The following is a 22,626-nucleotide window of genomic DNA, read 5'->3' as shown; positions in this document are numbered from 1 at the left end:
ACACAAAAAGTTGAGTAAGTATCAGTTTAAACTAAAATTCAATGAAGGATTAAAGCCTGGGCTTGGTACCAATAAGTTTCAGCACCATACCTTCTCCATGAATGGGGTGGTGCTATCACTGAAAAGGCTCCCAAGCTGCCACCTGCCTTATCTCCCTAAGCCAGGGGCACTCTGAGAAAGGCTTTTGAGGATGGTTATAGGACATGTGCAGGCTTGGGGTGTGCATTTTATGTAGCCCTTATTACCTAGCCAGATTCATATTCCTTGTGTTTCCTCATGCTGACCCTGTACTAATATTTTGCACACTTTCCATACAAACTTATTTTTCTCCCAGAATTTCAAGTTTGGATTTTGAAAGTAATTAATTCAGATGCTGATGACTTTGCAGCTGCAACCATAAGTATGCACCCATAAGTATGCTCATCCTTTTTTTGATATGGCTTCTGTGAAACCACTTCAGAGGGCTTTTAAAAGATCTCATAACTTTTCAAATCCTAAAAATTGTCTGTTCCAAAATTTATCTTCAATAGGTGTTCCCAAATTACCACATTTATCCTCCAACTGCGCCTCATGTTGCTTACATGCAGCCAAAAGCAAATGCACCTTCCTTCTTCATGGCAGATGAACTCAGACAGGTAAGTTCTTTCTAGTAATATTCTAACAGATTTCCTCCCACCACAAAATTTCTCTGCCACCTTCCGCTTGCCCAAAGTTATCTGCAATGCTGTATCATAAAAAAAAAACTTTGTTTCTGGGAAGATTAATGAGATTTAAGTAAGCAGGTGAAATAGGTATATAAAAACAGAATTGATGGTGTTTGTGATATGTGTCCTCTTTGGCTGCAATCTTATGCACACTTGCTTGGGAGTAAAAATACCTCTTATATCTTACCTTTGCCAACCACACCATGGCAGAAGTCTGTGCAAAAGTTATTCTTGTTAGCAGCAGGCCTAACTTTTTAAAGATTTCCTAGACACACAGTATTGGCAGAACAGATGGTGAATCAATTTGAAACAGGGTTGGGTTACTGTTTCCTCTCAGATATTGTTGGAATACAACCCCTATCATCCCTGTCTGTTGGTCATGCTGGCTGGGGCTGATGGTATCTTTGCTACAAGGTGACTTTTTCAAAGCCATCCACGCCATGGAAAATGCCTTATTAAAGAAACTTAACCTACTGCCTCTTCACCTTTTCCATATCTGCTTTTTGGAGTGGGCTGCCAAGTATGTCTGTTCTTGCTGTGATAGTTTGAAACCTTAGGGCTCTTCCTGCAGCATTGCAATTTGTCTTCCCTACCTCACTGCAAATTTAAAGCACTTTCTGTCATATCAGACTCCATCTGGGGAGACTGAGTTAGAACTCAAAATCATCTCAGTAAATTGGAAACATTTTCAGCAAAAAGTAGAAACTTAATAAGGACAAATGCAAGTCTCTTCTTTACTAGTAACAGATTGCTGCCAAATAAATGTGAGTCAGTCAAGTAACAATACGGAAAAGGGCTTTAACCTTAGTTTAAAAGAAAGTTTGCCTAAGCATCACTACATGGCCTTGCAAAATAATCACGAGGGATATAAAAGGCGACTTCTGTACTCTGTGCTGTATTCTGATTTGTTGAGACCTTTGGATTACCATGTTCAGTACATAGTTTACTAGCCTGCTTTTTACTCATTAGAAGTCTGATGGAGGACAGGTCAGCCTGGGCTCCTTTGGGAGGAAGGTCAGAACAGAAATTTCATAAACAGAGTTCTATCCTTCCCTGAGCAGCACACTCACTTTCCTGCATGCAATTCTTCATCGTTTATCATGAATTCAAAGCCACTCCTGATTGCAGTGTGATAGAAGATAGGAGTTGTTAATGTCTGCCATTGAGCAGAGAAGATTGAAAGTAGCTTCATTAGTGTTCAGATTAAATGGTGGTTGCCCTGAGAAGGATAGAGACTGGCAATGTATATATGGGGGACAAGAAATAAAACTTGAACTGCAGTCTTGGCTAGGCTTTAGAAATACCATTCTACAATGAAAGAATAGCAGAACCTTGGTTCAGATTCCCCAGGATGCAGAGGTCTGTGGTGGAGTTAGCTGAAGATCAGGTTTGACAGACAATTTGATGGGGCTGGTTCAGGCGGGTTCAGTAGATGAACTGACTGACTATAGGGTCTCTTAAAGGTTGCTTCCAGCCATGTCCTTAGACAAGGGTAGCTTTAGTTAGGGATTCTGCTTCTATAAGGGGGTTCTGATAGTCCAAGTCCTTTTTCAGGTCTGTTTCTATGGTTTTGTGATTAACCGAAGCAGCATATAAGAAACAGCAAACTAGAATTTCATGTCCTTATTGGTAAGACTGCCAAAATGTATTCCTATAGGAGCTGATCAACAGACACTTAATTACAATGGCTCAGATAGATCAAGCAGATATGCCTGGTAAGTAACTAAAGATCCTGAATTTAAATTGCATTTTTAAGCCGGTCTTTTGCTTGCTGTGTTTGCTACCGCAGTTAGATATATGAATAATAAATTTGCATATTAAAGCAAAGCCATTCTGAATGCAGGATTGACTATAATCCAGTGGAGTCTCTGTATTAGGTTCTTTCAAGCTCCTTTTCAATGTGTTTATTCAGTAGTGCACAATCCAAACTTTCTTTATTTCTTTCTTTAAATAATTCGTATAATGCAACCCTGAGGAAATGTTTGTTACATGGATGACACAGTCTGTGAAAATAAGTACTGTACAAAATCTCTCGTGCTTCAGTGGATCTCTTCTGTCTTTTGTTTATTTGTTTTTCTTCAGAAACAAAATGCATCATATTTGAAATTCAAACTGATATATAACAAAAAGTTTGCAAAATCACATAATAACAACACAAAACTAGGTCTACTGCAGACATGTCTGGGATCACTCCTTTGGGGTGTCCTGTCTGAATAAAAACGGCTTCAGTTCTTAATGAGTGCCAGTTACTGCACTTGATTTAGATGTGAACTGCTATACTGAATCTCATCAGGGTGCTCCCAAGACAAATTTAACAGTGTCTCTGTGCATAAGGCTCTGTCAGGTCTCAGATTTTCCCATTCAGTGCATCAAAGTGTACAATGTCTTCAACAAGACAGGAATAAAAGCTTGCCTTAAACTGGTAATGTAAAATTAAAACTCCCATAAGTATCCTTAGGGTTTACACACTCAGGTTTTAGATTTTTGATTCTTGTCCTACTCTTCTCCCATTATGACCAACTGGCACCAAGCACACTATTTCCTACCCCATCTATAAAATATGTGAATCAGGATCTTAGTGCAAATACTGAACACGCTTTTCTTCAGTATTGCAGATTTCTGAATTTTCCAAAGCAAACCTGTGTGTTGTGGTAAAAGTTGTATAGGATTTGCATCAAAGTTTGTTGTCAGAGCTTTGTTACAGTCTTCTAAACCAATGTGTGAGAGTGTGTGTGTGTGTGTGTGTATTGTCTTGTCATTGAATTGCTTTGTCTATAATAACTCCTTTTTTCATAATTTTAAGTAGTGTCTAATGTATTTCCGTAAACTGGTTTAGCTGTCCCAACAGAAGTTGACAGCTACCACAGCCTTTTCCCTTTGGAGCCACTGCCACCACCCAATCGGATACAGAAAACAAGCAACTTTGGGTATATAACATCATGCTACAAAGCTGTAAATAGCAAAGATGATCTGCCATATTGCCTTCGGAGGATACATGGTGAGGGAAATTACAAGTTCTCATATTTTAAAATTCAATTCTACCAGTACTTAAGCCTCAAAACATTTATGTTTCTTTGTCGATAAACCTTGAACTGGATTTAAAATCAAATTGTTCCTTTTAAATAACGGAATGGAATTGGGTATGGCTAATAATCCATAAAGCAGGCTATGATCAGATGTGTGTTTCTTGGGTTGTGTCTTTTGCTAGCACTCTAGTACTTTAGAATAAATGTGAAAGCGACATTAAAATAGCCAAAAATCTTTGAAATGTGAAAGATTTTCTTTCTCAGGTTTTCGTCTTGTTAACACAAAGTGCATGGTGCTGGTTGACATGTGGAAAAAAATCCAACACTCAAACATTGTCACATTGCGAGAAGTATTCACCACTAAAGCATTTGGAGAACATTGTAAGTTTCTTATTTTTAAGACGTTAGCCAATCGTATTGGAAGACTTGCCTCAATTGCATAGCTAATTCTCACCTCGGACTTTTTTTGAAAAGCTCTTGTGTTTGCCTATGACTTCCACGCTGGAGGAGAGACTATGATGAGCAGACACTTCAATGATCCTAGTGCTGATGCCTATTTCACAAAAAGGAAGTGGGGTAAGGCCAGCAAATGAGATCTATGTTTTTGTTTTTCCAGTGGACAAAAATTAGGGAACTACAGTTGAAGTATTGTAACTTTGCATTGTACATAGCTTTGCTGCAATTTAGGCTTCTTGAAGTGTTCAGAACATAATGTATACGTGGCAGTTGTGCTGGTTATTGCAAACTGGTTTTGATGCTGCATTTACATTGGGCTCTCAGTGTAATACTCTATTACTACAGGTAATATAGTTTGGTGGATCAGGCTGGAGGACGTTACTCTCTTAGGGTATGGCACCCCCCCCCCCTCTAGTGATGACAAGCAGCGTTGTAGAAAGTCTTTTGCCTCCAAATGGGAGTCACCTCTTTTCCTTTACAGCAAAAAATCGAAAGGGGAGAGAAAACAAAGAACCCAAAGGGGAAAGCCTGCACTGACAAAAAGGCGGGGGGAGGGGGGTATCTTGCACTAAAACCCCCACATTGCTAGGGGGCAAGAGGAAACAAAGGGGAATGAGAGGCAGTTCAGACATGCTAAAAGAAGATTCTCAGATTTAAGGCCAAAAGAAGGCCAGCAAACACGCCAGGAAGAAGAAGAGGAGGAGGAGGAGGAGGAGGAGGAGGAGGAGGAGGAGGAGGAGTTTGGATTTGATATCCCGCCTTTCACTCCCCTTCAGGAGTCTCAAAGCGGCTAACATTCTCCTTTCCCTTCCTCCCCCACAACAAACACTCTGTGAGGTGAGTGGGGCTGAAAGACTTCAGAGAAGTCTGACTAGCCCAAGGTCACCCAGCAGCTGCATGTGGAGGAGCGGGGAAGTGAACCAGGTTCACCAGGTTACGAGTCCACCGCTCTTAACCACTACACCACACTGGCAAGCCTCCGAGGAGAGCAGGCCAGACCCAGTCATTCCCAACCACAGACTGGGTTGGCCTGATGAGTGGGGTGGCCCTCCCACCAGATAGGAGGCAGAAGACTTTCTAGGACCCCACCTGTCATCACCAGAGGGAGCTGTCATTCCCTATCAGGGGAACGTCCTCCATCCCAATCCACAAACTAGAATTCACAGTAAGAATTCCCAAGAAGACTAAGGTATTCAATACATTCGTTTTTTCACCCTAAGGACTTTTGACTGTACAGTGAAAGTTCTCTTCCCTCTTCTTTCTCCATTCACCCCATAAATCCGATCTGAGTTTCTCCCAACCCTTTGGAGCTTGGTGGGTTGAGTTCAGTTGATTGCAGTGTGGCTTGGTTTTTTGGGGTGGAGGGGGGGTCCTAGGTTGTTGGGTCAGGTTAGCCATTTGTAATGGTGGTGTGATTTTTTAAAAGAGGCATTTATACAAAGGGCAAAACTTATGGAACGTAACTCCGTGTGTGTGTGTGTGTGTGTGTGTGTGTGTGTGCGCGCGCGCGTGCGTGTGCATGTGTAGAAACAGGATTTTGTTGTAATTTTCTCATTTCCTTTAATTTGCATTTGGCAGCACAAGGCTTCGTATTAAGATAGGGTCTCTTAGTACATTGTGCTTTAAACAGCTTCATCACTTGTTAGTAAAACTGGTATTTGACAGTTAAAGGAAGAGAACTGTGGTTACATGGTGGTTTTTCCACATTGTATTCTGCTGTCACCATGTGGTTAGTCTTTTTTTTGCCTTGTCATTTGTTAACACCATCCAGAATTTTATTGTCTAGGATGTGGTATAATAAAGTTTTCTGACAGATGAATGAAGGCATAACAGGTTTGGTTTATTTCTGCACTGAACACCTGTGAACCAGGGGCTAGTGGTGCCCCGGTTAACATCCCTTGAATGTGGCAGCCCCTGTTGGTTTGAGCAGGAAGTTGCTTATCTTCAAACCGGAACAAAAACCCAAACCACTAGAGTGGAGGCAGGGGGGAGATGCAGAATTGAAAGCAAACATTTAATGTGATCAGGCTTACTGAAAGAAACAAAATCCATTTTTTAACCAGTCTCTAGATGTACTATTGATTTCACACAACGGACTGAACCAGTTTTCCACAAATCCACAGCAGATTGAAGGCAGCAGTGTGTGTTTCCTAAATTGCTGTGTTTTGTAGTTACTAAAAATATTTCCTCATTCAGTATTGCTTGTGTAAAGATCTTCACTTTTGTCAGGCTAAAAGTAGAAAGCTTATTCCGGAAATGCTGTATTTCTGAATGCACTTGAGAGGCATTTGTATGCACATCTGTGTGACCCATCAAGGTCGGTTAGATTATAATTGTTTGAAGACCCTCGCGCAAGTATGGCAAACTAAAGGGGGGGGGGAAATACTCCCTGTAGTTAAAAATGCACTTCAAGGGGGTTGTTGCAGGAGAAAGGTCATGGCAAATAGTGTGTTTGCACTGCAAAGTAGCTAAACTGCTCTGGTAAAAAGGTAAAGGTACCCCTGCCCCGTACGGGCCAGTCGTGTCCGACTCTAGGGTTGTGCGCTCATCTCACTTAAGAGGCCGGGGGCCAGCGCTGTCAGGAGACACTTCCGGGTCATGTGGCCAGCGTGATGAAGCTGCTTTGGCGAGCCAGCACCAGCGCAGCACACGGAAACGCTGTTTACCTTCCCGCTATAAAGCGGTACCTATTTATCTACTTGCACTTAGGGGTGCTTTCGAACTGCTAGGTGGGCAGGAGCTGGGACCGAAAGACGGGAGCTCACCCCGCCGCGGGGATTCGAACCACCGACCTTGCGATCAGCAAGTCCTAGGCACTGAGGTTTTACCCACACCGCCACCTGCGTCCCCCCAAAACTGCTCTGGTACCGAACACCAAAGCTGCTCTTCAAACCTGGGGTACTAAAGAGCTATTTGTGGGAAGTGATCCTTGAGTGGAATTCCTCTTGAGGGCAATGTGCATGATACATGCCTCTGAATCACAACTCAGTTCTACATTGTATTTGGGCTCCATTATTCACAGTTCTGGCGTTAACAAACACACCCAAACACCATTCCTTTTCTTCGGAACTCAAGTCGTATTAACCTGCTTGGCTATCTTTGAAAAAGATGGGGAGTTTTTGAAAGATAATAGCTGTAGTATATTGCCAGAAGTACATTATTTCCTCAGCAAAGTGCTTGATTCATTGAAAGGTTCTTAAAGGGTTACTGTCAAACAACGGTCTTGAAACAAAACCCTAGGACGAAAAACGTGAAGCGTTCCAAATCTAATGAGTCATAGTATTTGTTGCTTGTGTATTTGAGCATATGTTTTAAACAGGCGATGGGATTTGGGTTCATTAACTTGGATACCTTTTTCGTTTTTATATGGAAATACAGAAACAACATTGCTTCTGATGTAGTATGAATAAGGGCTTTGGCAGTGTATGTTTGCTTCTTTTGTTGCTTGCTTGGTACATTTGAAGAGCCCTGCTCACTGTCAGGCCAGGAGCCCATCTAATCCAGTCTGACATAATATATAACTAGAAATGCTTGTGATAAGGTCACAAGCAGGGCATGGTGCCAGGAATGCTGCCCCTTTGCTGCCATCCAGCAACTGGTGCTCAGTGGCACACTGCCTCTAACATTAATATTCTGCTAAGCCATCTTCGCTAATAGCAATTTATGGGTAAACAAATGTATAATCCACCTTTAAAGCTGCTTAAGCTGGTGGACGGTGCAACATCTTGTGGCAGCCAGTACCAAAAATTAATTATGATACACTAAGGGATTGTAGCTGCTCAATAAAATTCCATCTTTATACAGTCTGTCTTACTTTTAGTACAATTAAAAGTAAAACAAAACGGCAGTTGTAATTGGGTTGGATGGGTTGTTCTTACAATTGCCAGTTGCTTTGAAATAAAGCAGATAACGATTTTAATCAACTAGCATTTTGAAAGAACTTTTGTATTCATTATCCAAACACTTATACAGCTGAAAGTTGTAGATTTCATTCATTTTCTCCCATTCTTCTGATAGGTCAGCATGATGGACCTTTGCCTCGGCAACATGCGGGGTTGTTGCCAGAATCCCTGATTTGGGCCTACATTGTGCAGCTCAGCTCTGCATTGCGGACCATTCATACAGCAGGATTGGCCTGTCGGGTGATGGACCCCACCAAGATTCTGGTAACTGGAAAAACAAGGTAACGGGAAACACGTTTTACCATTGCATTGTTGATAATCCAAGGTGGTGAAGCCAGCAAAATTTCAGGAACATAGATGCAGAGCTTCTCCCCAAGGGCAAGCTTGTTTTGGAGCAAAAAAATAGAAATGGCGCTATTCCCCTAGTTTGTGAAAACTGTAGTCACGAAACCTGCCAAAGTTCAATTGAACAAAGCCAGAGGCTATCATGCTAGATGATTTTACATTCATTTTAAAATACTGGATAAGTCTTGTCTGGTTGTAGCTGTTTTTTTCTGGCTGTCCTTGCCCCTTCCTGAAAGTATGTTCTGTGAAATAAAAAAAAAAAGAGAGAGAGCTATGATTTTTGTTTGTTAGAAAAAAAATGATTTGGAAAGAAGGCCACCCAGATAGTCCAACTCTGCCACTTGCACGTTTATTCTCACAGTCAAACACTGAGAATGACAGTCCATGTTTACTTCCACATCCCTCCCCCTTATCACTCTGATTGGAGGGCCCCCAGAAAATAAATCACCGTGATTCAAAGCTGCACCTGTTCATCAGAACAAAAGATCCCCCACAGACACACTCAGAAACTTTGGGAGTCTCTTATCCGAATCAAGACACCTTGGCAATGCTCTGAGAACCTTTCCTGCATCATCCCAATTTTCCTCATAATTTGGGGTGTGCACAGAATCAGTGCACCCTCATTCTACCCTCACAGATTGATAAACAATTGGTATTAATACCAGTTTGTTAGCAAAACTTTGCTGATGTAACTAAAGAAGTCGCAGAGCAAGTCTAACAAGCAGACTAAGGAGTTTTATAATTCTCTTCTCCTATATAATCCTTCTCCCATCAAGGTTGCGAGTGAACTGCGTTGGAGTCTTTGATGTGTTAACATTTGATAACAGCCAAAACAATCCCCTGGCCCTCATGGCCCAGTATCAGGTAAGATCACAATATTGTCCCCTTTACTTCATGTTATTTGGTTAGTGAATATTCATCAATGATTGTGTTATCTTTATATTGCTTTTTCCCTTCCTTAAGAACATTTGGTGTTGACATGCTTTTCTTTACTCTGGATGAACTTTATTAAAGCAGCCTCCTCTACTGGTAGCATTAAAACATAAAAAAGATTTGCCTTTGCATATAGGCAAGGACTGCTGTTCATTAGTTGCCATTACAATTTATGCAGCACTAGCAGTGCTTTGCAAAGTTTTGGAAGCAAAATGCAGGCAAGTCCCTGCATCTGTAACGAACTTACAATTTAAGATAGTGTGTGGAAAACAGATTAGCGCAAAGGATAGTGAGGGATACATTTGAATCAGTGACATCAAACTTGGGCATATTGTGCATAAATTAAAAGAAATGTCTCATCCTTTCTAAAACCCTCTTCAACGACAACCAATAATGGGAGATGGGAGGAAATCTAGCTGATACTCAGAACTAAAGAAACACCTTAGCTTTGTCAACAACAATCATACTAACTTCTTCCAGATGGAATGGAGAGCATGCAAGTTTGCCATAAAACCAAGTTGTTTTTTCTTCTTTGTTCTTAACTTTCAACTAAATGAAAAACACCTCAGTCCAGCCGGTAAAGCACAATATATATTGTTAAGTTTACAACTGTTTTACATGTTCACCTCTTTGTTTGGAAAGGATTCTCTTCACCTGTTGGCAGAAAAGTGAGAGGGCTGTGTAGGTAGGCATTCGTACTTTTGACATCAACTTTAGGAAAATAGGGCCAATTGCTCCTGTGAAGTACTGCATTCAAGAAGCCAATTAATTGTTTTAAGACTTGAAACTTGAAGTGCTGCTATATGCTTTTGCAATGCATATATTTGTAAATTTAATTAAAAAAAAAGATCTGATAAGAATATTTAGCTTTCCAAGATATGTATAGTTGCTTGAAGTGTAAGTTAAGGGAGAGGGAGGGAGAAAGGAAACTGGATGTTGAGATTGATGGAGAGTAGTGAATTGACCTGTTCACAGCCCTAGTAGCTTATAGTAAGTGTTCTAAAAGGGGAATAACGTTTGTAGGGAGGGACACATGTCCTGAGGTTAATGTGCTCCGCACCTTGCAGTATACACTTTCGGGTGGAAAGAAAGAGAAAACGCCATGGTTCTCACTCTCCAAAGGCCTTCTCTCCTTAAACAACTATTTAAATGCGCAGATTCAGGGCTGGCTGTCGGCACCAAACAAAGCCCTCTAGCTTTGCATAGCACAGCAAAGAAAAAAGTATCAGAACAGAAAAAATGATTTTTTTTCCTCTCTCCCCTCCCCCTCCGTAGTTATGCAAATTGGGTAGAGAGTTTTAAGTGGAGCTGAACTTGACTATATGGCATCATATTTCTTAAAAGAAACATATGTGATGAAGTGGTTTGTGGTAATTTTTTCAGTTTTGAGATTATGTTAAATTGGTCCCATCTAAGGTATTCTTATCTTCTTTTTTTCAATGCTAGGAAAGCTAATGATATTCTACTGACCCTGGTTAGACTTATTTGTTCACTTTTCTTTAGCAAGCAGACTTGATCTCCCTTGGGAAGGTGGTGTTGTCTTTGGCTTGCAATTCTCTGGCAGGAATTCAGAGGGAGAATTTGCAGAAAGCAATGGAACTGGTGACAATCAACTATTCCTCTGATTTGAAGAATCTTATTTTGTAAGTTACTTTGAAATCAACTTATTTTTAAACTAGGTTAAAACGTGCCAGTGACAATTTGCTTACGAGTTGTTCATGCACATTGTTAAATTGGGAGTGGCGGTTCATGGGATGTTTCTACATTGAATGTGTGTGCACAAGATCCTCTCTTCCGTGATTAGTTTGACCTTAGTACAGCACCTATGTGGAAGGATTTCTGTATGACTGTTCAGATATAGAGGGATGGCGGTGAGTAGGGAAAGTGTAGGAACAAAATTAATTTACCCTCCTAATTAGGAACGTTGTGTAGCCGAATCTCTTGAGTTGCTGTTGACTTGTACTGAAATTAGCATGAACTTTAAAAAAAAAAATATTGTCCTTAACCTTGAACTTAAGCATTTTTCAGATCCTGATATATTTGTTGTTAGCTCCTTATGCATTATACTAGTATAGTAAAAGTTGCATTATATCGGAGTTCAAATTCCCATTCTGCCATGAGGCAGTCACAACCTAATCTGCCTTACAATATTGTTGTGAGGATAAAACTTTGGAACCAGGTGTGCTGCCTGAAGTTCTTGGAAGAAGAGCAGGATAAAAGGAAAAATGGAAAACAACTTTGCAGTACATCATCAGCCAGTCACATAAATAGAGCCTCGAATGTCACCTCCTAATGGTGCTACTGTCTTTCACATAGCTGTAGTGGTGTTAAATGTTCTGTATATGAAGTAGAGCTTTGTGCCATATTTTCACTTTTATAGATTAATAAAATTAGCTTTCACAGATGGAACCTCTTTTAAAAGAAACTTATTTCTTTAGCCCTGTTTTTAAAGTAACTTTTAAAAACTGCCTTGTTAGGTATTTGCTGACTGACCAAAACAGGCTTCGAAGTGTAAATGATATCATGCCTATGATTGGTGCAAGATTCTATACTCAGTTGGATGCTGCCCAAATGAGAAATGATGTAATAGAAGAAGACCTTGCAAAGGTAAATGCAAAGATAGTGCACATTCATCTCTATTTTCTTAGGGAAGCTGATATTGCCAACAGGTTCCCAAAGTCTGTAAATGTAGTACGATTGAGACCTGCCCATCTTGCCATAGGGTGATGTACCCATCTGCCCCCCCCCCAATTGCTGTTTAAATGATAAGGCATTTGGGAAGATACTGTGTTACAGATCAGTGGTTTTCCAGCCTCAGAGTCTCCACAGATTTCACTTTGATCCATACATATTCACATACCTCATTGGCTAATAATCCTATTTAGTGGAATGGTAAAGCTATTAACTTCTGCCCATTTTAGAAAGTCAATGGTGAGATGCAAGGTATCTCAGCTAAGATGCTAACTGGCTGGCAGTGTTTGAAACTCCCGTTTTTCTAGACACATTTTGAATTAGGGAATTTCATTAGCACGAGCAGTTTCTGAGCTTTGGATGCAGTACTGCGCCTAAGATTTAGGTTCAAACTGTAGAGTGGAAGGAAAGGAAGACCTTTTCCTGCCTTCCCACTTCCAGCTACTCCCTGAAGACTAGAGAAGAGACCCTCTTAAGAATATTAGGGGGGTGGGCAGGGGAAGGACTAGACCATGTGAAAAATGAATATAATATTTTAGCGGCAGTTCATTCATTTTCAGCTTCGTATTCTTATTATGAAAAAGCGCACCTAGACATTCCATTGTTGTGCCCATAACCTGGGTTTAAGGTGCCATTTAGCTCCTAGCTTTCATATCTCAGTTTCTAACACTGCCTGCCGAAGGGCACCTTGCCCTGCAGTGGTCTTCAAATAACAGCACTGATTGGAGCTCAAAATGGATCTTGGAGGCATGATGGAAATCGCTGCCCAGTACAGTGATACAGCCTTCTGAAAAATGAAGGCAAACCTACTACTTAGAACATAAAGATGTGGTAGTATATGAAAGTATACTAGTCCTCCTCTGTTCTCCTGTGATTATCAAGCAAGGTGTGATTTCCTGAATAGCCTTTTTTAAGATTAAAAGTAGATAAGGAGGTCTCTCTCCATTTTGTATGGAGTGTAAAGACATAAGTTGAACTAAGTTCTCATTAAAATGAACACGACAGACATTATTTAAGTCCCATTGCTTTCAGTGAAATGTAAGTTTTATCCCCCCCCCCCGCGATCTAACTATATGGTTATTTGATTATAATTTATACTTTTAATAGAAGAGCAAAATATAAATAGTGATTGTCAAGCTTTGATTTTTCTCTTGTCATTTAGGAAGTTCAGAATGGAAGATTATTTCGGCTTCTTGCAAAACTGGGAACAATCAATGAGAGGCCAGAGTAAGGAATTCAGCATTTTCTGCATCAGTGTGTTATAAAGAGGCACCGCAAAGGGTCTTGAATGTTCACGCATGATGATGGACTTGCAAAGTATAGAAGCCTCTGAAAGATGGGCTAGGTTACTTTGGTCAGTTTGGTAGCACACTGTCCAGAACTTCTTTGTATGTGAATATGTGTTTACCACTCACTTTTCAGTTGGATAATAGATCCTGGTTTGAGGCTTGTCTGAAGATAGAGAATTATTAGTGCAAGGTGATGTTTCATAAGTTGCAAGATTTCAAACGATTTTAAAACTCCAAACTATTGGTGCATTCTTGGGAAGGTATTTCAGTTTTTTCTCCCAACAGCAGCAAATACTCTCCAAGTGCATACAGTTGCTACAGTGCCAACTCTGGAGACTGGGAACAGTAATTGATAATTGTAGAGATTGCATTCTCCTGGACACTGTAAGTCTGACCTCAATGACTAATGATGCCAAATGTAACCTTAAGCAATAGATTGTTTCATCCAGAGCATTAGGAACTGGTAGGGATCCCCCCCCCCCCGCTTAAAAACCTTATTAACCTGGTTTTCAAAATCAGCTAAATTATGATATCAGGAAAGAGATGTGCAGCATAGTTGCTTAAGATGCTTTTAGCCCCATGAAAAGCTTGTTTTTAATTTTAAACTCTGGACTGAAGGGTGTATCACACATTCCTCCTTAAATTGTGGGGGGAATAACTTGCTAAAAGTAGAAACTTCTTCAGAAAACGCTTAGTCTGAGATGTTTATGAACTTGTACTAAGAAACACAAAACGCTCTGTTTTACAATAGATTTCAGAAGGACCCAACATGGTCAGAAACTGGAGACAGATACCTCCTGAAGCTGTTTAGGGACCATCTTTTTCATCAGGTGACAGAAACGGGCACTCCTTGGATAGACCTCAGTCACATTATCTCTTGTCTTAACAAGGTAAATGAGTGACTGTATTTTACGTTTATTGCACATAAACTATGTAACTAGTCTGTCTTTCCTCCTCCTGTTATTTTTAATTGGGCTGCAAGCAAGTTGTCTTAAAGCAGATATGGTTCTCAAATTGGTCTTCAGTTGTGTGTGCAGGTGAGTTCACACGGTGTGCATGGTGGCCCTGTTAAAATGCCCTAGGTGTCAGTGGTGCAAATGAGTGCTTCATTGGCTGCATCAGAAGCAATGTTTGCATGTGAGACACTGGCCTGGCTCAGATATGACACTAAACCCTAGCTTTGTGGTACAGTAATGCATTGCAGGGAGTCTTGGACTTGCCTGCTCCCCTCTTCATCTGTGTTTTAAAACTAACTGGCTCTACATCTGTCAAGGACAAATTGTTTGTAGTTTAAACTGTGGTTTATTGAAATATGCTAGGATCAAACCATGGTTTCTGACCATGAATTGTTTCCATAAAAAACGTAGTTTAAACCTACTGGTTTGTTTTTGTCAGATGTGACAAACTGTGCTCAGCTTAAAAAGCAAATTATTCCAGTTTGGTGGCTGCACTGGAGGAGGAGAAAGGAGGAAAGGGGAGCATGAGCTCAGAGGTAAACCAGGCTTTCCCCTGTTGTGGTGCTAAACCAGGCATCCCCAAACTTGGCCTTCCAGATGTTTTGGGACTGCAACTCCCATCATCCCTGACCACTGGTCCTGTTAGCTAGGGATGATGGGAGTTGTAGTCCCAAAACATCTGGAGTTTGGCTGAGTTTGGGGGTGCCTGTGCTAAATTGTGGTTTAGCTTTACATCTGAACCCTGGCCTCTCTTGTACATGTTCAGTGAAAATTCTATTGTGTCTAGTTCAAAACGGTTAACCTCTTACTATTAAATTCAGAAGCTGATAGGGATCTCTTCGTTCAATTTAGACTTTAAGGAACAAAATGCCTAATGCACTTAGACTAGACTAGTCCCTATCTTTTCCCAGTCCTCTTGCCCTAAAGCTATTTGTTGTGTTGTGTTGTGTTGTGTGGTTTATGAATGATTGCCTGTTTGACTATTCCCACTTGTCGTGTAATCCTGCATATGGAAAACTACTACATGCTGAACGATTTTGAAGGTCCTTTCAGCGAATCCTATAGTTTTAACTGTGCACTGTGTGACAAAGTACTTTTCTTTTGTCCTGAAACTTTCATTGGATGGCCCTGGGATCTAGTATTATGAGGGGGAGAAAAACATCTCCATCCACTCCCCCCTCACACACATAATTTTATACAGCTCTTATCATAACCCCTCCTTACTTACTCCCCCCCCACACCAATAAAAAGCTCCAAATAGTGCAATCTTGCCTCATAGGGGAGTTGCTCCAGCCCCTGATGGTTTTGGTTGCCCTTTTCTGCACTTTTCCCAGGTCCACAGTACAGTGGTGCCTCGCAAGACGAAATTAATTCGTTCCGCAAGTTTTTTCTTCTTGCGAGTTTTTCGTCTTGCGAAGCACGGTTTCCCATAGGAATGCATTGAAAATCAATTAATGCATTCCTATGGAGACCGCTTGCCAGGCTGGCGGTGCGGAGAAGGGCTTTTCTCCCCACCGCAAGCCTTCAGGACAGGTACGGGAACAGAGGACAGGACAGGTACGGGAACAGGCGCGCAGCGCTTCTCTTCTGTTCCCGGGGCTTGCGGTGGGAGGAGGGTTTTTCCTCCCCACCGCCAACATTCAGAACAGCATTCTGAATGTTGGCGGTGGGAAGGAAAACCCTCCTCCCACCGCAAGTCTTCAGGACAGCCATCCGAAGGCTGGCGCGGGGAGAAGGTCTCTCCGCCCCACCGCCAGCCTTCGGAGGAGGTCCGAGGACAGTGGGGAAGACGCGCTGCGCTTCCCCGCTGTCCTGGAGATTTCCCTATGGGCTTTCGTCTTGCGAAGGAAGCCCATAGGGAAATTCGTTTTGCAAAGCGCCTCCAAAACGGAAAACCCTTTCGTCTAGCGGGTTTTTCGTCTTGCGAGGCGTTCGTCTTGCGGGGCACCACTGTATCCTTTCTGAGGTGTGGTGACCATTATTACACATCACTGAAATTGCAGGTATTCCATAGATCTGGATAATGGCATTATGACATGGGCAGCTTTAATTTCAATCCCTTCCCTAGCAAGCCCTAATTTACCCTTTTTGCAGCTGTCACATCCTGGGTCGATATTTTTATTGAGCTGCCCACCCCTGACCCCACCACATTCCTTCTTGTGCTGCCTCAGAGAGGTTCCCAGCCTCCTGGAGCAGATTTTTAGTGGGCACCCGAGGCTGCAAGGAGATGTTGATCGGAGGCAGAACTCTATATCCAGGATGCTCCCACCCTGTGAGCACACCCCAAGATCCCAGCCAAAACCATTCGTTTTGTAAATATGGTATCAAGTCCTACTAATGGAAGTTTTCTGCCCTTTGATTTCAGCTAGATGCTGGTGTGCCAGAAAAAATAAGCCTCATTTCCAGAGATGAGAAGAGTGTACTTGTGGTGACGTATAGTGACCTAAAACGCTGCTTTGAAAATACTTTTCAAGAACTGATTGCAGCCGCGAACGGCCAGTTGTAGTACTTGCTGAAAGCATGCAGGACGTTGCTGAAGAACATAACTAATAGCAAATTGCACTACAGCTGATTGTCGTCATCTCATTTCACATTTTGGGAAACAAAACAGCAGGAGATGTTGCACTTCAGTCAGGTACACTGTTACTTGAAGGGAAGAATGTTTTTGCTTACCCTTGAGCTCTGGCTGCCATTGGAGGCTTTATCTGTGAAGAATTTATTTTAAAATAAGGAACGCATCAGGAGTATGATGTTCCTGCTTTTATTTTTTCCACTCGTATATGCACTAATTTTAATTTTTTTAAGACTTTTCTGATCTCTGATGTTTTGCCACATTGGATACTTACTAAGGGAATCTCTTTGCAAGGACATTTCTGGGAATTTTATTTTATTTTTTTGCCACTGAATATACTGCGGAATTTATTTGTTTTGATATTATTTGCACCCCAGAATACTATAAAGGACCAGGTGAATAATTTCATAGAAATTGTGTTCTGTAAATTTACAGTGTAGCTTGTAACCTCTGTAAAACCGTGTCTTATGCCACCCACTGTTAGGTTCACCAATCAAAACCAGAAGATGCATATTTTTTAAAAAAAGGAAGAAAAAAATCAAGTTGGGTATTATAGAAATCTCACATGTAAAATCCCCTTTTATTTGGCTGAAGCTTTGTCTAAGCGAAGCAGCACCATTTTGAGATCTGTAACTTTGAGAGCATATCCCAGTTGCTCTAAACACAACCAGCGCCTTTTAAATAAAATACCTGTTTGTATATTTTACTGCTAGTCAGATGCATTCACATTTATGCAATTTTTAATAGAATTTTTAAAAGGAATTGTGTTACAGACCTGAGGATTTGGGAGTTTATTCATTTAATTTACTTATGGTATCCTTTTTTTGTATAAAGTTTTGTTCTTTGAACCACAGCTTTATTATGGTACTTTACACTGGATACAGATACAAAGACACTGTTTGGAAGATTAACTACACACAGCAGTTGTCTGGCATCAAGAGCTTTTGAAGTTTTATAGCCTGATTCTGGAAGAATGGTGGTCTGCTGTGCCTTTGCAGTCACTGCTTAGCCCAAAGTAATATTACTTTTGATAATACTCAACACATGAATATTCAGTCTTCAAGCCTGGGATTTCTTTCCCCGCAATTAACTTTCTGATATTGGACCTGCATTTGTCCTCAAGCTTGGGTATTCAAGGGAATTTGTAGTGGAACACCTACACTTTGATACTGAAGACTGCCAAATACGTATAATTTCCCCCCTTTCTTAAAGCAGTAGTGAAGACTGTATATCTGCATCCTTTTCCCAGCACTGAATGTTTTAATAGCACTGGGTGCTCACCATGAAGACAATGTGGAAACTCTCTCCAAAGGTGTCAGGACAGACTCAAAGCACTTGCAACTGATGTTACTGGCACCCATTTTATTAATTCTCAATATTTGTAATTTCAGGTGAATTTTTAATAATCCTGTCCAGTTTTATAAGCTTTAATGATGACACTCCTTTAGATTTGCCTCAAGGAAAGCAGTGCTCTTCAGAAGGAAGGCTGTGGAAGACTAGGGACACCTGTTGCGCCTCTAAATGAGAAATTGCAGAGCCTGCGGTTTGGTAGCATAAATAAAATCAGTTGTTTTATCTGGAAAAAAAATTTAAATGGAGCATAATGTTTAATATTGAGAAGATAACAGTTGCCACACTGTTGTTCTTTTTTTTAATGTCCAAAGGAACAGGGACTTTGAGATATGAACCTGGCAACCAGTCTTTTATCATTCGCTCATGTATATGAGGAAGAGCAGCTGTCTTTTTATATGTTTTTGAAAAATCATATTGTAATTCTTTTGTACAAAAAGTAGTACTTGTATTCTAGAAGAAATATTGAATGCTTAATTTATATGCGGGCTGAGGCTTTTTCTTTTCTTTTCCCCACTGTTGTTTTCTTTGAAAATGAAAGGGATCATCTCTTCAGTTGCGGGAACTGGGAACCTTTGACGGATTATTTTGTGGACCAATATTTTGGGAAAAGCAAGGGGGGGTGTTTGTAATGCAGGGCCTTCAGTCTCATCCTTGCTATACCAACATGCCCACCTCTGAAACGGCAAGTTGCATTTTGCTTATTTGTCTCATTCTGTAAGTGTACATTGCTTTAGCCCCAGTAATCTCAGGACTTGGTTTAAGGTTAAAAAATAATAATTTTGAAAAAGAGAGCAGAGAGCCAATAAGTTTCCATAAGTAAACGCCATCCAATAAATTTCTGCTGTTGGGTAATGCATAGAACAATGTGGAGTATTGTTTGTTTTTATTTGGTCTGTGTTTTGGAATTTTCTGCTTTGGTGTTTTTTTGGGGAGAGCCCTTCTACTCCAATATAATTCCATTTAGAAGGCTGTCCAGAAACTAGCATGTTCCACTCATTGGAAGAGTTATGTATGTAATCCCTAAAACAGCGCAGCAATGTTTTTCTTAAACAAGGCATACTTTTTTTCATGCGGGGAAATGATTCTGACCTTCCTATCTTTACAGCTGAAAGCACAGAAAGGACAACCTTTTGAAATCATGTGATGTTAGTCCATTTAAATTTTCTTACCTGTTCTTAGGTTGCTTGTTTGGGTTTTTGTTTTTGCTACACTGTAAATACTTTATTCGGGGTACATAATGTCTTTCTTTTCCTTCTAATTTTCCCTTGTTCCAGTAAAGTTTTAGACGTGAACAGCTTCCCCTAAAAAGCACCAGTGTTACATTCTGATGTCATGATCCCACTCTGTGTTACCTTTTAATCTTGTTTTTCATTCTTTTCATGTGTACAGCAGTATTTTTAATAAAGAATACCAGAAATAACACAGCCTTCTTTTGAGCATGCAAAGGTGTGGGTATTGTGTGCCACTTCTTGTGTAGTTGACTTAAACTATTTTATGGAGTTGTTTTCTTCATATGTTACTCCATCCCACTCTACTGCAGGGTTTGTGGAACAGTGTTTGGCTTGCAAGCATTGTTTATCTGGTGTTCAGATATAGTATACAGTCTCAAGAGAACAGTGATGTGCATTTCTTGCTGATAGGCAAATGGTAGAGCTGGCCTGTTCGTTATCAAACTGACTCCAGATGCTGAAGTAGTTCGAACCCTCTGAAAAATGCTTTTTAAATAACTTTTGTTTGAGCTCCCATATCAGATTAAGATACATTTGGCAATTTACTTATTGGAAAATTACGCATGAGTTTTGTGTAGTTTTCCATTTTTTATTGATTTGAACTGTTAACTGAAAATAAATATATATTAAGGCATGGTCAAGGCCTTTTTACCCTCAAACCTCCCTGTGATATGTTTTATATAAAGTGTAAAAAGTCATAGAACGTTATACAATTGCATAAAAGTGCCAGTATGCCTTTTTCTTTGCATAAATTAATCTGGACCACCTGTTGCTTGAAATGGATTTTGCTTAGAAAGTTCATTTTGCAAGTAGGCTAAAATGAAAGTTGCAGCAAGTTTTGCTTTGTATTCTTATCTCTGGCAGTCAGAGGGCAGAAAAAAACTTTAGGATCCTGCCAGGTATTTTTTTAAACCTGCAAAAAGTCTACAAGAGCAGTTTTCATCTTTACACCTTCTAAAAGTGCATGCGTTCATTGTCCCTGGGTTTTCTTTCTCAAGCTGGAGTATGCTTAACAGCTTGTGAGCATGTGGGTTGCAAAAGCATGCTTGCACATCATATTAGCCCATGTGCCAGAGGATAAGGCTTGTCTTCAACTCCTTTCTACAGCTACACACGATGGCAAGCCCATCGTTCCTGCTGATAGCTTTGAATTCAAACGATGCCTTGGGCAAGTACAGAATTCTGTGCATGCAACTGCATATAGATCATGGAGAAAAAACTCACCTTTAGAAGGGCCCAGTGATCCACAGAATGAAGAAGCATCTCTTTATCACACTACCAGTGACTTAGCTTGAATTCATCCCCTCGAAATAAGGTCGATCTTCTGACAGGCCTTGACAAATACTTTGGCTACTTGAAATTGCTGCTTCAAGCCAAAACCAACCAATTCAGTGAGACACTTCTGCAACATTGTGGAATTATTATGAACACAAGCAAACCAATAATCTCTCAAATGAAGCTTGGAAATAAATTTTATTGTGAAACTTTAGAAAGCATATGTAAAAATAGACGGTAAAAGTTAAGGCACGAGTAGGAGATATTTACATCCAGTTAAAGAATGCTTTGTAAATTCCAGTTTTTTAAAAAAGGTTCGTTAAAAGCATTAGATTTGAATATAAAAAATATTTGTTTTTACAACTACTAATGCCCTACATGAAAATAAACCCAGGAGTTTCACTCCAGCTCTTTATAGATCCATTGGCTTTAATAATAGAGTCATGGCTGAATAGTTGGCTGATGTTCCATCTAATTAAAGAGCACAAAGGTTACAGACTTATGGCTTTAGAAACTGAGTGTTCTAAAATTCTCCAGCACCCAAACACTCTTCACTCTATTGGCCTTGATCCAGCTCAGGTTAATTGTGACAAATTGTCATTGAAACCAGTGAATCAAGTTTAGGCATAACCAACTTGGAACAGCAGGACCGACATCAGCTGCTTTTATAGAACAGCCATCGTGGTAGCTTACTGGTCAACCAAGGCAATGGTTCACTACCATAACTACCTGCCCCTTGGCAAAATGAACCTAGCAGCACACTCTTAGCACTAAATAAATTCAATAGTTGCAATAGCAGCAGCACAAGATTCAACAGGTATTTCAGACACTGCAAAGCTGCAGCTGGATGCAGGTTTTATTGCTGATTAGCTACAGCAGGTTGGCCTGACGCTTTGTGCCTCTGCTGTCACTTGCAGCTGGGAGTATAAAAGCAGACTATAGTATAATAGATACATAGAGAACTGTGTGTTCTCTCATGGAAAATACTAAGATGCTGCGCCAGGGAGTCCCCAGTATTGCCTCAAGAAAACCTGAATCCTACCTGTGTTTATTGTGCATATTTACTTTGTGCAGTGTATATGTTGCTTCAGCAAGCTACAAGGTAAAGAGCTATGCAGGGAGCTGAGGCCTCAACAACCTCTGTATGGTTTTGAAATGTTTAATAAGGTATTGCAGAGCTACCCTTGCCGCTGATGCATTCATTGTGTCCCCATTACATCTGCTTGAACTGTTTCTACTGAACACACTCCTTCAAAGCTGAAACAATTCCACAGCAGCACGAGAGCAAAATGGGTATGTATCTACAAAACTCTATGGGTAAAATAAAAGTGCAATCTCCCTTAAGCATATAACTAAGTAGACCAGAAGCAGCTTCTAGCCTGGTCAGTTTCACCATCCTCCCATAGCATTGCCTGAGACCAGTGTAAGGATCTGTATTTAGGAAGTGAGAGAAATACACTGCACAGGGTTCCTTTCCTGCTGTTCCCCTCTCACATTTGAATAGTTACTGGGTTCCTGCCGTTGGGTGGAAGCTAGTGCTACAGCCCAGAAATAGCCTGTACTCTACAGGGGTGCTGTTGGGTCATTGAGTAGCAGGAAGGAGCGTTCAATATTTTAAATGGTGATAGTGGAGAGATGCAGCTCAGTGGAGGGGCAGCTGCTTTGAGTAGTTCAAAGTCCTTCCTTGCTACACTGGAGGAGTGGAATAGCGAACCACCGAGTTATAGCTGGGAGGAGAGGAGCCCTGCGTCTGCTTCCCTTCCCAGCCGGTGCTGCCGCGGGTAAATGGCAGAGTCACATCGCTGATGTGGCCGCAGCTGGAACTGTAAACCTTTGGCTTTGCGGTGTCACAAAGGACAGACTCCTTGCTTCGGCTGCCAGAGAGGAGGCTACAA

General features: G+C 40.8%; 2 protein-coding genes across 11 annotated transcripts in view; one reads left to right on the top strand and one right to left on the bottom strand.

Moving 5' to 3' along the window:
• The window catches only part of PAN3 (poly(A) specific ribonuclease subunit PAN3), a 59,946-nt gene extending 40,299 nt beyond the window's left edge, over positions 1-19,647 (top strand). For both annotated transcript variants that reach the window (XM_083609040.1, XM_083609041.1), the window contains 12 exons: positions 531-635; positions 2,362-2,419; positions 3,541-3,702; positions 3,995-4,111; positions 4,205-4,306; positions 8,204-8,369; positions 9,210-9,297; positions 10,870-11,009; positions 11,844-11,973; positions 13,220-13,284; positions 14,098-14,236; positions 16,668-19,647. In XM_083609040.1, the coding sequence (XP_083465166.1) occupies positions 531-635; positions 2,362-2,419; positions 3,541-3,702; positions 3,995-4,111; positions 4,205-4,306; positions 8,204-8,369; positions 9,210-9,297; positions 10,870-11,009; positions 11,844-11,973; positions 13,220-13,284; positions 14,098-14,236; positions 16,668-16,808 (1,413 nt within the window). In that variant the 3' untranslated portion in view covers positions 16,809-19,647. The remainder of the gene's footprint in view (positions 1-530; positions 636-2,361; positions 2,420-3,540; positions 3,703-3,994; positions 4,112-4,204; positions 4,307-8,203; positions 8,370-9,209; positions 9,298-10,869; positions 11,010-11,843; positions 11,974-13,219; positions 13,285-14,097; positions 14,237-16,667) is intronic.
• Positions 19,648-20,913: 1,266 nt separating this feature from the next.
• Positions 20,914-22,626, bottom strand: part of FLT1 (fms related receptor tyrosine kinase 1) — a 136,217-nt gene continuing 134,504 nt past the window's right edge. For all 9 annotated transcript variants that reach the window (XM_083608986.1, XM_083608988.1, XM_083608981.1 and 6 more), the window contains one exon: positions 20,914-22,620. In XM_083608986.1, coding sequence (XP_083465112.1) covers positions 22,419-22,620 — 202 coding nt within the window. In that variant the 3' untranslated portion in view covers positions 20,914-22,418. The remainder of the gene's footprint in view (positions 22,621-22,626) is intronic.

The sequence above is a fragment of the Podarcis filfolensis genome (genome assembly GCF_964270895.1).
Source record: "Podarcis filfolensis genome assembly, chromosome: 4".
Classification (NCBI taxonomy): Eukaryota; Metazoa; Chordata; class Lepidosauria; order Squamata; family Lacertidae; genus Podarcis; species Podarcis filfolensis.
This window is presented reverse-complemented; position numbering and strand designations above follow the sequence as displayed.